The sequence below is a fragment of the Phoca vitulina genome, unplaced genomic scaffold (genome assembly GCF_004348235.1).
Source record: "Phoca vitulina isolate PV1807 unplaced genomic scaffold, GSC_HSeal_1.0 scaffold44, whole genome shotgun sequence".
Classification (NCBI taxonomy): domain Eukaryota; kingdom Metazoa; phylum Chordata; class Mammalia; order Carnivora; family Phocidae; genus Phoca; species Phoca vitulina.
In genome coordinates, this window is record NW_022589747.1 from 2,513,240 (window position 1) to 2,528,523 (window position 15,284).

At 48.0% G+C, this 15,284-nt stretch overlaps 1 protein-coding gene across 1 annotated transcript in view; it reads left to right on the plus strand.

Moving 5' to 3' along the window:
• The window catches only part of ABCA13 (ATP binding cassette subfamily A member 13), a 369,069-nt gene that overhangs the window by 140,258 nt on the left and 213,527 nt on the right, over window positions 1-15,284 (plus strand). The window contains exons 32-35 of the mRNA XM_032430502.1: window positions 8,469-8,583; window positions 9,823-10,152; window positions 11,941-12,010; window positions 12,508-12,639. Coding sequence (XP_032286393.1) covers window positions 8,469-8,583; window positions 9,823-10,152; window positions 11,941-12,010; window positions 12,508-12,639 — 647 coding nt within the window. The remainder of the gene's footprint in view (window positions 1-8,468; window positions 8,584-9,822; window positions 10,153-11,940; window positions 12,011-12,507; window positions 12,640-15,284) is intronic.

Genomic DNA, 15,284 nt, shown 5'->3' on the forward strand with positions numbered 1-15,284 from the left:
CTGTTCCTGAGTTAACCCTCTTACAACAAACTGGTGATCTAGGGAGTAAACGGTCTCCCTGAGTTCTGTGAGCGGCTCCAGCAGCCTCGTCAAACCCAGGCAGGGGCCCTGGGCACCTATGATTTAACACGTTAAAAAACAAAATTCAACAGAGTACATTGGAAGATCCAGTTGGCTCTATGAAGTGATTATTGATCAGGCAGCATCCCGTCTGGCAAGGAGAGGGGAGCTCTGAGGTTGCACAAAATGGAAGGTTTTTCTAGGAAGGAAGGTGGGGCCAGCAGTTATTAGCAAAGAAAAGAAAGGATTGTTTCAGGCAAGGTCGCCTTCCCTTTGGGGAAGCGCTGGGGGTTTTATTAGGTGGATCACCTCATTGTCCTCTGGGAGGAGAGGGCCTTTGTGACAGATTACCTCATCCGTGTAGATTAGAACATTCTGGATTGATGGATTTAAAATCCCACTCCGGGAGAAATTGAAATTACGATGAAGTCTTGGTTTGCTGTCCCTGGAGGCAAGTGACTCCACCTGGGGTCTGGGGCTTTCTTTTTAACCCCGGGTCGTCAGTCACTGGTGACAGTCTGGATTTGGGAAGGGCATCAGGAGTGTGTGTGTGGGATCTTGTGGGATGAACCCCTAACTGTGGGACATGACCCTGCCTTCAGGTCATGAGTGGTAGGATTGAGTTGCATTGTAGGACACCAGCTAACATCTGAGAATTGCTTGGTGGTGGGGGAACCCCTGCCCTGCATGCTGGGGTTGGGAGCTCAGACCTTTTAATAGGGGAGCTTGATGAAGAGGGTTTTTGTACTCAGAGTCTGAGTTAACAGTTCCAAAAGTCTGTTTCTTTGGCATGCTGGGTCCTGGCAGCCAGTCCTACCTTCCAATGTTGTGGTGGACGGCCTTCAGCACTTGAGATCCCCTCAGAATCTCAGACATGGAATCGTGAGGTGCTGGCATGAAAAGTTGCGTTTGGGGGCGCCTGGGGGGCTCAGTCGGTTAAGCGTCTGCCTTCAGCTCAGGTCATGATCTCAGGGTCCTAGGATCGAGCCCTGCATTGGGCTCCCTGCTCAGCGGGGAGTCTGCTTCTCCCTTTTCCTCTGCCCCTGCTCGTGCTCTCTCTAGCTCGCTCACTCTCAAATGAATAAATAAAATCTTAAAGAAAAAAAAAAGAAAGAAAAGTTGCATCTGGAGTCCAGGTCCACCTCTTGCTGGTCACAGACCTGGGGCCAACGATTTGTCACTGATGCTGGTAGGGATCCTCACGGTGATGGGGATGCTATTGCTGGCCTGCCCACCTCACTGGCTTGTGGGGCTCAGCGCTAGTGTGCTTGTGAAAACCAGACCTGGAAAGGGGACAAGACTGGCCTGTGAGCAGCCCACGCCCTTCTGGGCAGCGCTCACTGCTGGGATGTTCTTCTGGGTTCCATGGTCAGAACCAAGGTTGGGATCGCTGGTTTCCATGGTGCTGTGTTCAGAGAGGCGTGCGGGCATGTGGGCCACCTCCCTTCCCCCTGACATTCCCAAGAGTTAGCAAACTTGGAATAAGAAAGCGAAGAATGGACATCAAATCCCCTGTCACTCACAGACACCCTTGTGCATCCCTCTGGTGCAGGCTGGGTGGGAGGACACAGCATAAATATGAACCCCAGAGATCCCCCTCCCCGGCACCCCTCTCCTCCCAGGCACCAGTCACAGGGGCCAAAGCTATTGGGGGAAGGCAGGGGAGCATTGAGCAGGCAGGTATGGGACCTCAGCCTGCTGGCCCGGGTCTTCCAGAGGGAACAGAGAAGGGATGGGAGGGTAAGAAGGTGGTGGTCCTTCCACCCAGCAGCTGCCTCATGGGGTTCTGGGTTCGGCATCCCACTGGGATGTGGTCTGCGGGTGCTGGAGGAAGGCAGGGGAGCAGTGCGCTGAAGCTGGGCTGATGGGGAAAAACCAAAGCGGATTTCTCTGTGGTTCGTCCCCCCTGTGTGACTTCCATGCAAGCACTCATCACTTGTCTGTCTTTGAACTCACGGGATGGTGCTAAGAGAGGCTGGCCACAGAGAAAACACTCTTAGCAAGGGGTCATTAGAATGTAAATCGAGCATTTGCCATCTTCAGAAAAAGAGCTGGTGACAATTAATGTTTATGAAGATCAGAATGTCCTTTTAAAGAGGCTTATATAAATAAGAGCGTTTGATTTCCTGTTGGCAGACTTTTTTTTTTTTTAAGATTTTATTTATTTATTTATCAGAGAGAGAGAGAGAGAGAGAGAGAGAGAGACAGCATGAGCAGGGGGAGTGGCAGGCAGAGGGAGAAGCAGACTCCCCACTGAGCAGGGAACCTGATGCGGGACTCTATCCTAGGACCCTGGGATCATGACCTGAGCTGAAGGCAGACACTTAATGACTGAGCCACCCGGGCATCCCATGTTTGCAGACTTTTATTGATAGTGCTTTTGTTTGGGTTCCAGAGTAGGGATGAATACACTGAAGAATCTGGAACACACTCGTTTGCTTTATTCTATCTGAACAGTAGGGAGCAGATGGACATCGTATTCTGACCTCCCTCACTTTAATATGTTTCTTTTTTTATTGTTAGTTTCATAAGCAAATGATTATCTATCAAGAGTTGAGACAATAGAGGGAAAAAATCCTACTTCATACCCTCTTCTTACACATCGGTTGTATTTTGTTTTGTTTTGGATCTGTTTCTCCACGTGGTGTCATGGCGATGCATCTTTTACATACTTGACATCGTGATTCTTGCTAAGAGTCAAAGTGTTTGTGCTGGTTCGTCTTTGGAAAAAAGTGTGTCCAGCACTTGCCACGTGTCAGGAACAGTGGTCGCCCGGCGTTCGTGGCCGGGAGAAAAAATGTTCTCCTTGCCTGAAGGAGGCTTGTAGCTTGGGGGACAGGAGGACCACAGGAAGGCCAATAGCAGCGTCCCCTCCTTTGTGGAAGGGACTCCTTGTGTCAAAGGGCCTCATGGAACTATGTTTGGACTTTATTTATCGATTTTCTCTGCATACTTGCAATATGAGTGTCGATGGTCTTCTTTTCCCAAGAGCTGTTTGAGTAAAGCTTCTTTTAATTTCCAAGTGGAAAGTCTCAGGAATTTCCAAAGTTACTCAGTGTACTTATAGTAAGAAAAAAAAATAAGTTGAAAACTACTCCATGAGAGCATTTTTTTCAATCAGATTGACAAACACTCAAAACTGCATCATACGCTAACTGCCAACTCCCGTGGATGCATCCTAATTTTTACATTGCCTTCAGAAAACGTCTTTATCACATCCATGTTTTGAATTAATAGCATTTCTCTCTGTCAACCAATATATAATGTACTCTTGTGAATGATTTATGGGAACTTGGAAAGAATTTTTAATTTCCTATCTTGGGCGTATAGAATCGGATCTATATTCATTTTGTTATTTAGGAATTCTCTTTCCTTAAAGTGCAAACTTTCATTTGTCCTAGACTAAGGCAGATAAATGATGGTCCCCCTCCTACGTGATTGTCCCTATCCCTTTTCCTGTGCTGTTGGCCTTTGAATGCCGTGCACAGATCCTCTGAGTCCTATTTGTACACGTAAGCCTGCCTTGTATGAAAGTAACTTGATGATCCCTGCTTTTTTCCTTCCTTTCTCCCTCCCATTTTCTCTCTCTCTCCCCCTACATCTCTGTATTCCCATTTGCTTGATGTGCCTTTGCCCTTAAACTTTTCTGAAATGTTTTGTTTCAGGTGAGTCTCTTGTATGTCTCATATACCTTCTTATTGAGGCAAGGTTAGGTGTATAATAGCATGAAATGAAGTTTTGTGTATATATGTTCTTAGTTAAGTATTTTTTTATACTTATGATTTTGCTTTTAAACTCATTTAAGGGCACCTGGGTGGCTCAGTCAGTTAAGTGTCTGCCTTTGGCTCAGGTCATGATCTCAGGGTCCCAGGATCGAGTCCTGAGTTAGGCTCCCTGCTGAGTGGAGAGCCTGCTTCTCCCTCTCCCTCTGCCCTTCCCCCACTTATTCTCTCTCTCTCTCAAATAAAGAAATAAAATCTTAAAAAAAACCCCATATTTAATAATGCTTTATTGTTGTGCTGGTGGTTACCTTATAATTGCAACTTCGTATAAATAATATCAACCCTTTATATTTGTTTTTACCATGCAAAAAAAAAAACGAAGTAATTTCTCTTCTTCCATCATTAAATTTTCTTCTCCATCATGCAATTTTGGTTGATATTATCTCAATGTCTTCTCTTGTACCATGAAAGATGCCTATGCTTATAGTCTACATTTGTGAATGTTGAACAAATAGCCTCTGATTTTGACATTTGCCAACTTATTCTTTCTATCTGATTCATTTCCCCTAACCTTTCAATTTTTGTTTGTCGTATCATTTCTACATTTCAGGGAACATAACATTTCCAGTCTGTCTTGTCATCTGATTTTCCATTTTTGTTTTAGTCTTACTTTTACTGGAACACATGTTCATTGCTTATCATTATCTTACACTGTAATTTACCGGTCATCCTTGGGTGGGCTAAAATTTGTCTTCTAGTAATTTCCTTAAGATAATCGTATGAGATAATATAACCTGAGTTCTTACGTGCTTAAAACTCTTTGCAGCATTTATATTTGAAAGGCAGCTTGGATGGATATGAAATCCTTGACTCAGTATTTCCTCAAGTATCTTGTAGAAATAATTCCATTATCTTTGGCCTTAAATGTGATTATGGAGCAATCTGAGGCCACTTGGATATTTTCCCGTTTTATTTGACCTGGTAATTTTGGCAAGTTGCTAGTGACTTGAAAATTCAATAAATTTAATGGGATACATTTCATTGTTGACCGTTCTAGAATAATTGTCCATGGCAGAAGGTAAGACCTTTCAATGTGTAGATTCCAGTTTTCTTGCATGGAAACTTTTGATGGGTTCCAGCATCACCAATTTATTATCTTCCAGCATTTGGTTTTTCTTCTTCAGGGACTTCAGTTGCATGGATTTCTTTTCCCTGCATTTCTTATCCATAAAGTTTCCTTAATTTAAAAAAATACCTTTTTCTTTATTTCTGTTTCTTTTAGTTGTGTTTCTTATGTCAATTTTTAATGTCCCGTACCACTTTTTGTGCGATATCAATTTGACTTGCGCTTCTTCTAATTATATCTTCATTTGTCTGATGGCTACTCTTTCCCTTCTATTTCTTTCTAGGTTCTCCCAGTTCCCATTTCCTATCTTCTTGCTCTCTTGCCACTTCATCACCGAATTGTAACAATTCTGCTGTAGGGTGTTTTTTATGTATGGAATTGCCTTATTAAATATTTTTCCATTGATGGCAAAAAATACGTTCGCTATTTTCAACTGCCTCATGTGACCATCTTTTTGGGCACATGTTTTTCATTTGTTGGTAACGATGGGACTCAACCACCTTTATTCCTTATATAAATGTGCTGGATTTTTGTTCTTATGGTTGTTACTCATTCTGAATGAATTAGGAATTCCTGCCCAGTCATTTGCAAGGGGTCCCATTAGTGGTGAGCACCAGGTGATGTTAATGGCCACAAGGACTGAGCGTTTCCTGCAGATACATGTGGTCTTCACATAATGCTCCTCTTCTCTTTCCCTGGCCATAGGGTCTGGGCACAGGTGTGGCTTCCGATACCACCCCCCTTAACATGCAGCTTGGCACCCACTTAACACATACTGTTCTATATATTGTACCCTCAGATCGTGCCCCTAGAATTTAAGAGGCACAATTTTGATGGCACCTTCTAGCTCTGCAGAGGGTGGGGTTTTGCTACTGATATCTCTCTTACCCGCTTTCTTGTGTGCCTCCTTCTTGACCTTGATTGTTTTTAGCAGCTGTTTCAAGTACTTCCAAGCATTTGTCAAAATCAGAATGAATGTTCTTCCCTTCTCTTATTGATCTGAGACTGGTTTTCAGGAGTGGATTAGGAAAGGGTGAGGTACACAAGCCGTGTATTCCAACTTCTCATCCCGTGCAATTTCTCCCAAGTGGCCTCACTCAGCCATGTACGTGCAGAGCTTCTGGATGTTCTCTGGAATCTGGGGTAGTGGCTGCAGGAACTCCAGAGTTGGGTTTATTCACTTGCAAGCCTGTCATGACTTTCTCCTTTATGAAGATGCGGGGGGGGGGGTTCCATAGGACACGCACATCATAGCCCCAGACACACATAGAATCCTGACCCAGTGTGACTTCTGGGCAGTAACTCAGATGGAATCTTCACATAATATTTGTGTGGGATACTTATTGGTTCCTCTGTAAGGCTCAGGTTGCTGGAAGAACAGAGTTTAACAGCCGTCAATGCCAGTGCCCTTTTTATTTTAAGGATTTTATTTATTTGAGAGAGAGCGTGTGAGTGCACAAGCGGGGGTGCGGCGGGGAAGGGAGAGGGAAAAGCAGGCTCCCCACTGAACAGGGAGCCTGACACGGAGCTCGATCCTAGGACCCTGATCATGACCTGAGCCGATGGCAGATGCTTCACCGACTGAGCCACCCAGGCTCCCAGTTCCAGTGCTTTTAAGTAAAAAAGACATTGTTCATGAACACATAGATAAACTCTTTTCAAACCCCTCCCATCCCCCAAATAAGCTCTGTATTAGATCCAAGAGTCATTTTTTGCTGTAAATGGGGTTAGTCTGGGAGAAGAGATATTGCTTGTGAGATACGCAGGTTTATATAGGATTTGACACTTTCTCTTCGTAGCCTTCTACTTGCACTGGAAACTATAAAAAACAAGGACTAAAAAGCCTCAGAAAAATCACAACGCTGAGTAGCATATGAGTTAACTATTTAGTGTCTCTGGATAGCATTGGAGTTAACAGATATTGAGCTTTAAAACGCGATTCACCAATTTGATGGCTCATTATAATCGTTTTGGACAGAAAAACAAACGAAAACAAAGACGTTAACCCACCCTCCCCCTCTTTTTTTACTCATTCGCAGTTTCCTTAACAGATAGTTGGTTTCTAATGTGTGGATGGCCTTTGCCAAGCAGAGGAGGTATAGAGGGAGGGCTCACCGTCCAGTGGGAAGGGCAGATGGCCCGCGCTGTGGCTGACACTCTGAAGGGGCGGTCTGGGGGCTGTTGCAACAGGGACCCGGCGAGATGGTTCTGTCTGCAGGTCGGCATCTTTGCCAGCACGCTTGTCTTGTCTACACTGCTGCACGTCTGCTTTGGCCTTCCCACTCCTTCTTCATGGGCTTTGCCACCTTCACTTCTCTGTCTATACCGCATTCAGTGGTCTTTTTAAAAACCATACACTTGATAGGTCCCCTCCGCATTTCCCTCTCCCCCTTCCAAAGCCCTTTTGCGGAATTCCCTTGTTCTTTGAGTAAATCCACTGTTGCCCAGATGTAGAAAATCCTTGCAGGATCTGGCCCAGCTGATGCGTGACCCCATCTCCTAACCCACGTGGTCCTTGGCCACTCCAGAGCCGTGCCGCCATGCTCCCACCTCCAGGGCTTGCACTTGCTGCCCCTCGGCCCGGAGCCATCTTCCTCCAGATCCCTGCGATTCCTGCGGGACTCATTTCCTTACTTCATCTGCTCTCTGCTCTGATGCTTCTTCTACAGACAAATTGCCCAGCTACCCTGTTTGAGATAGCATCCCTTCCCACTGGGGCTGAAGCTGTTCTTCCACGTGCTTGACAGCGTGCTGTGTATCTCCTTGTCCTGGCTTATGTCAGGTGCTTCCCCTGCCCCCCAGCCCCGAATGCAGGATCCTTCACGACAGGACCTTTCTCTCTTCGGTTCAATCATGGACCACATGCCCAGTCAAATGGCTTGCCCCTCTGGGCAGCCTCCGTGATGAATTAAACCAACCCATGGCTCAGGGAGCCTCCCTCCCTCTCTTTCTTTCTTAGATTTTATTTATTTATGAGAGACAGCGCGTGCGCACGGGAGCAGGGGGGGGGAGGGGCAGAGGGAGAGGGACAAGCAGACTCCTTGATGGAGCCCGATGCGGGGCTCGGTCCCACGACCCTGAGATCATGACCTCAGCCAAAACCAAGAGTCAGACGCTTAACTGACTGAGCCACCCAGGTGCCCCGCAACAGGGAGACTTTCAACGGGCACTTTTCAGGCATCTTGTAAGGCAATAATCTATGGTCAACTGAGATCATGCATTGAAGAAACACAATGGTCCCAACTAAGTGGGGAAAGTTGTAGTCAGGCGTGAACGGCCTGTGTCCTTCTCCCCACCTGCTCTGCCTAGGAAGGTGTCAGCAGTGATTGGGGGTGGGGGACAGTGGCCGCTCAAGGGACCTCCAACCAGTGCGTCTCCTTCCTGAGTTCGCATGCCTACTAAATCAGGACACCAGGCAGCCGTCCCGTTGAAATGGCCAAACGAGTTAAAAGTGTTTGTCACTTGTAAGGACAACGTGAAAATGCATGCATGCGTGAGCCGGACTCTGAGTAGAACCACTGTCCTTGCCCTTGGGTGCTGACGGGATTATTTCCTTGCAGATTTCTGAACAACGTCGGCTTCTTTTTCCCTCTGATAATGATGCTGACGTGGATGGTGTCTGTGGCCAGCATGGTCCGAAAGCTGGTTTACGAGCGAGAGATCCAGATGGAAGAGGTAACCAGCCGAGCCCGCTTGCCTGGGGGACCAGCAGGGGCGGCGGGGGCCTTGGAGCCAAATTCTGTCCCATAACACCCCCGGACTCAGTTTTGCCTGCCCTCCTCTCTGCCGGGCTTCCCGTGCACAGCCGGGACGGGGCCCTGGGGGGAAAGCATTTCACGTTGCAGCCTGACGCCCTGCCAGGTTAACCGGTGTTTCCTGTGGGGATGGAAGGAAGCCCAGGGACGGGCACACCAGGTTCAAAGAAGGGGGCCAGCAATGCCCATCAGCAATTTTTCTACAACCTGAAAAGACCTAAGGGCGGACTTCCCACCTTGATTTATGGTCAGATGGCTTCACGGCCACCTTGCTGTTTTTGTTTTAATATCGTTAAAACCGGATACTATCAAAACTGCTCTTAAAGAGTGAAAGTTCCTGAAAGTACCCGGTGAAGGCCGGCCTCCGCGGAGGATGGGTGCACATTAACCTCTTGCCTCCTATTAACTGAGGTGAAGGAGCAGCGAGGTCAAGTGCAGTGTTCACGTTTAGTTCTGACTGGGACTTTCACTGCTGTTTCCCACGTTGTTCACCTATTTAGAACGGATTTTTTCCTTGCATTGCTGTGTTTCCTCCCCATCTAGCGGGGCCCCTGGACGTGGGGACTGGGGACCGGGGGTCAGTCACGCTGAATTGGTCTCATTTTACCAGTGACCGGCTCCACCCTCCAAGATACCCCGATGTTACAGACAGAAAACAGGAGGTTTAACGGATGCATTAGTTTTGTTGTTATTACTTTAAGCTGAGTGGTTTTGCAAAATGCATTCTAACACTCACACGAGAGACGCCCAACTCGAACAGCTTAAGGTCCAGTATTTCCCCCCTCCCTTCGTTGTTCTGTTTGTCCTCATTAAACCAAACCAACACAACCAAAATGATGAAAGATTAAAAAAGAAGGAAAACAACTAAAAACACCAAAAAAATAAAAAGAGGAAAAGAAACAAAACCAGCAAAGTCCAAATGGATAAGGGAGCACCTGGGGGCTGGGGTCTGCCCCCGCCCCTCCGCTGTGTGGGCTCGCGGCCGTGACCTCCCCAGGGGAGCGTTCGCCAGAACGGATGCTGGGCTCTGGGGTCTGTGCGAGGCTGATTTCCACGTGGGCCCCAACATGGAAGTTTCTAGTGCCACCTCTCTCCTGTGATCTGATCTGTTCTTTCTCAAGGATCCGGGTGATAACTCTGCATTTCGTTCTTTTGACAGTACATGAGGATGATGGGAGTGCACCCCACTGTCTTCTTCCTGGCCTGGTTCCTGGAGAACCTGGCCGTGTTGGCCTTAAGCAGTGCCACCCTGGCCGTCATTCTCAAAGCGAGCGGCATCTTCGCGCACAGCAATGCCTGTATCGTTTTCCTCTTTCTCCTGGACTTTGGGGTGTCGGTCATCATGATGAGTTACTTCCTGAGTGTGTTTTTCAGCCAAGCGAACACGGCTGCCCTCTCTACCAGCCTGGTGTATATGATCAGCTTTCTGCCCTACATAGTGCTGTTGGTTCTCCATAACCAACTGAGTGTTGTCATTCAGACGTTTCTGGTAAGTGGGCTGTCTTTTCTTTCTCTTTTCAAACTGCTGTATCTACCCAACCAATCAGTCACGACATCCGTCCATCGGCCTGTCATTTTCAGATCTAGGTGGGCTTCCTGATCCCTGCTCCTCTTTACTCGGCCCCCGGAGGCAGACCTTGCAGCTGCCATTCAGCGGCATTGCAGTGATTTTGCTAGAAGGCAGCCTGTGAAGATTTGGCGCTTTTCACATAACAGGGACTCTCCTCTGGAGACTTTTTGGAAATCGGTCGTACCCCAAAGGCAGCGTAGGACCTCCGTGTCTCTTTGTTTCCTGGATGGAAAGAGATAGCTTTCCAAAGCTATTCTAGCAGCAAAAATTAAGCATTTTTCTTGAAGCATCAGGAATGACCTCACATTAAGTGGAAAGATCCCTCCGTTAGCAATGTCGGAATCATTCATCCGTTTAAAGTGTACCTCCCGAAAAAGTACGAGAATTCTGTTAGGTGTGCGATATGAAATACATAGAAGAGACACACTCATTCCTTCTTGGATGAGACATGCCTGGCGGGCACAGGGAACTCTGTCCACAGGGAAGGGACGCGTGTGTGGCTGAGGACGGTCCGCCCCAGATCTCTCTTCCCCCTCACAGGTCAGGCCAGGTTCCCCAACTGCAGTCTGTTGGGAGGTGTGACTGGAGCCATTAAGGGAGAGTTTGGGAGGTGTCAAGGAGGGGTAGAATCTCAGGCTCCTCCGGGGCACTTGAAGGCCCTCAGAAGTCACCTGTCCCTGAACAGCGTCATGACGGCTGAGGGACCCTTGCCTGTTGGGACGGTGTCACTTTCTCTGCTCACTTGGAGCCTCAGGGTAGAATACCTCTGTGAAGGCCACGTTATTTTTCTCCAGCATCCATAAAGCTCCATGGTTCCTACTGGCCGTGGACACACAGCACGATGAAGAAATGCCACCTTGAATCAGGATTTTAATCCATTGATAGGTGCTCACCAGTTCCAATTAGCTGATGTTGCACCTGCAATAATTCAGAACCAGTAATTTTGGGTTAGTGTTCATTAGCTGTTTCCGGAATCATTAAAACTCCTGGGATCCTTTACCCCCCTCCCACCCCCCCCATACTCCTTCCATGTAGGGAAAGAGCCAACTGACCACCTGGCCTGAATTTCAAATACTGTCATGTGTGTTTTTTACTTCAATCCATCTGTTTAAATGTTCCAGCATACACCGTTGGATTTCCTTTTTGCATGTTCAAATGTTTCCTTGCCAAAAAAAAAAAAGAAAAAATCTAACTCTGGTACACGATCTTTTTAAGCGTAAAATACATGTTCAGTGGGCTTTTTTGTGGACGTAGGACCTGTCCAGTGGAAATAAAGCAGCATTTTCCTCCAGTGGGCTCTCTCGCTAGTGCAGAATCATGTGGATGTTCCATCAGTCTGCCCTCAGCACGCTCCAGGGCATTCACATAATAATAAAAAACAAGAAATCGCTCCGTTCTGTTCTCCACTGTTTCGAGTTACGCATTTCTGTATGCGGTGCATCGGGTCTATGGCATTTCAAGCATCGCAGTAAAGAGAAAGAATTCTTCCCCACATTAAAAACTAGCTTGTTATCAGGCTTTTCAGAGTGGGCTGACGTTTGGCTCAGTCTTCCGGGTCAGATACTGAAATCACCGCCTGGAGCGATGCTTTGGCGACGCTCGGTGGGAACACCCTGCGGCCTCTCTGTTTGAATTTAGTGCCATGGGTTTTCTGGGGTCTCCGTCAAGCGCTAACGTGCTGTTTCTCTCTCCGTTCCCCGTGGGCAGTCCCTGCTCTCCACCACTGCCTTTGGACAAGGAGTGTTTCTCATCACCTTCCTGGAAGGGCAAGAAGCAGGTAAGGAAGGGGAGGCTTTTGTAAAACGAGATCCAGTGATTCAGGTGTTGAGGCGTTTCCAGTTGGTCCTGTTGGAAGCGCGGGAGGAGAAGGTCTTTATTACAAGTGGAACGTTTGGATCGAGACGCTGGTGTTTGCCTCAGCTGATGTGAATACCCCCCACGGCCCGGTTGCCCTGGATAGATGCATTTTGGTGAGGCAACAAGTCGAGATAGAAGTAAAGCAACACTAAAACACACACACACACACACACACAAAATCGTAAATGTTAGATATTCGAATGTGGTTAAAGCCACTCCACCTGATTTCCTTGAAATCCACTGAGATGAAGCAGGCTCCCAATTCATTTGAGGAATTGTGATTGGCGGGATGCCCTACCTTTCGACCCGGCTGCGTCCACCTTGGCTTTGGGGTTCTAGGACGCACGGACTCACTCACCTGAAGCTGCCCTGAGAGAGGGTGTGCGGTTCTGACTCTGACCTTTTCCTTCCTCCCAGGGGTTCAGTGCGGTAACATGTACCAGGCTCCGGAACAAATGGGCATGACATTTGGCTGGGTTTGCTGGATGATTCTCTTTGATTCAGGCCTTTATTTTTTATGTGGATGGTACTTGAGCAACTTGATTCCTGGTAAGAATTCTGCACGGTAAGAGATGCCCCAAATAAGCTAAAAAAACAGTTTAAAGCAATATACATGAGTATTAGAAGAATAAGTAATTATTCTAAATTTAAATGAGACCTCAGAGAGGGCGTTCGTAGGATGTGTTTTAGAGGGAGGTGTGAATGCTTGAAGAGGAGATGGGCTGCCCGAGTCCTGAATGAAATGGTAAAGGCCACGTGAGGATAGTACGGAAGTGCCTCGATCCTGACGGACTCCCCCCTCCGCCCTCCCCAACCCGGCCACCAGGCAGCTTCCCAAGTGGGTTTCTGTCAAAGAACAGGGAAGACCTAGGATCAGGGTTCTCAGGATCAGGGATGTGGGGAGTGAGGGCAGGAGAGCCTGGGGGCACGTGCATCCTTGGCCCCACGGGGACCAGGTCGGGCAGGAGTCAGTGACAGTGTGGAGCAGGAGTGCAGAGGTCTTTCTCTCGGCCAGGTCAGCTGGGGACAGAACCTGGACGAAAACCAGGCTGAGAATGAGGGGCTGTGCAGGGGGCCGGGGTCAGATGTCACCTCCAAACCCGGAGCGTCAGCGGCGTCAAGTGTGGGATTTCTCCCGTGGTGTGGCAGGTGCGTCCTGGAGGCCACGGGAAGCCAGGCCACCAACAGTAATGGTTTTCCCTGCTGTGTTTGTGGGGAAGGAGGTACGCATACCACATGCTTGGCTCGGGCCGAAAAGAGCAGACATAGCTTTTAAAGTTTCTTTATCTTATATTTTTAGCAGTAATGTTTTGATGATATTCTATACCCTTGCTGAAATGACTTGTGATTCTGTCTCTGTATTTTCCAAAGCACCTGGATATTTCAAGTGGCATCTAACCTTTAAAGTTAAGAACTGAGAGAGAGAGAGAGACATAGAGAGATGTTCTAATCACACACGCATTGACTATGAAAGGATACAAAGACAATCCGTCCATTCTGTTTTCAGACTTGGAACGCTCATGTGTCACTGAAGGATGAGTAAAAATCCAAATGAAAGGTGCCATTGACAAGATTATCTTACAGAAAATCAGGAACACACGGCCTCCAAGAATTAGAGAGCGCGCATAAACCTGCAATGTGTTTCATTTTGGAATTTTAGATTGCATGGTCTGGGGACTTTGAATAAAATTAAAGAAAAACTGGATTCTAGGAAATAAGAAGTTAAAAAAAAAGTTAACTGAGGAATACCAAGGTGAAATAAAATCGAATGACAAGCACTGGATATTAAAAGGCAGCTAGCCGGCACAAGGGAGGGATGTTAGAAAGTATGCACATGATATTGATGTTAAAATGTTTGAGGAAGGGGGTCACGAGCAAAGGAATAGGGCGCCAAGTCACGGCCGGGGACGGGAGGGTGGCTGGGTGTCCCCGGAATTGGGAGAGATGCAGACAGGTGGCTGGAAGGAGACAGACAGACGGGCCTTGCAGACTGATGCTCTCCCTGATGAGGAGACACACAGACCAAGTGAAACAGAATAGAAATGGAACAGTCATTAACCAAGGAGAGGAAGAACCGAGCTTTGCACAGTCAGGGCTCACCGCATTGAACACAACATTAAGGGACAGAGACCTACAGCTACATATAAAATGGTGATGTGTCCACAGACAAGCATAAACCCCAGCAAAGACAGGTTACCCTTGGCAGTGCAGAGATCCACAGGAAATCTGGGCAGGAATCCAGAAGGAGCTGAGTTCTCCCCTCCTCCTTCAGGACAGGAGGCATGAGGAACCACGGTGGGAACGTTGTCCTATCTTAAAGTAAGGCATTTCCAGCGAGCGAACCCCCGGTCCTGCTCACTTCTGCAGGTGCAGCTTGCTCCAGGACAGAGACGGGGCGGGGGGGATGGAGACAGAGATCCTGGGAAGGAGGGTAGATCGGCAGGTTTTGCAAGCGCGGCTGAGTCAGATCTGAAACGGGGCAGCAGCTGAAGCTGTCAGGGGAAGCAGGTGGAGAAGGGCTTTGGGTTTGATGATGATGATGATGATGATGATGGTGGGAGCCCGGGAGGCTCTCTCATGGCTGCAGTGTCTTCTCAGGGCCATCGGGGACCGGGGAAGGTGAGGTGGGGAGGAGATCGGGGGACTGGAGAGGGAGGACAGGCGAGCATGTCTCAGCTGGGGTGCCCCGTGCCACGCTCAGCGTCCCCTGCCATGCTCAGCGTCCCCTGTAGGTGCTTGTCATGGGCAGGAATTAGATGTTGAGGTGAAGGCTCCAGCCACTGGGGAAGGAAGCAAAACACAGCAAGACAGAGATGTCACAACCAGGAGACAGACCACCATTGTTGGCAGGTCCTATGCAAGAATCAGTTGAAGAAAGGCAGGACCACTGGGATGACTGATCTCAAACGCACAGACAGGAGAACCACCAGCTTTGCTGCGTGTCAGCAATAAATGTGACGTAACATTCTCAAGAGCAGTAAAATATCTCGGCGTGAATCTAACGTAGAAGAGAGTATGTATCAAATAAGAAAGTAAAAAATTTGGCAGTGGGGCACCTGGGGGGCTCAGTCAGTTAAGCATCCGACTCTTGACTTTGGCTCAGGTCATGATCTCAGGGTCATGAGGTCAAGTCCCGCGTCGGGCTCCTCACTGGGCGTAGAGCCTGCTTAAGATTCTCTTTCTCCCCCTCCCCA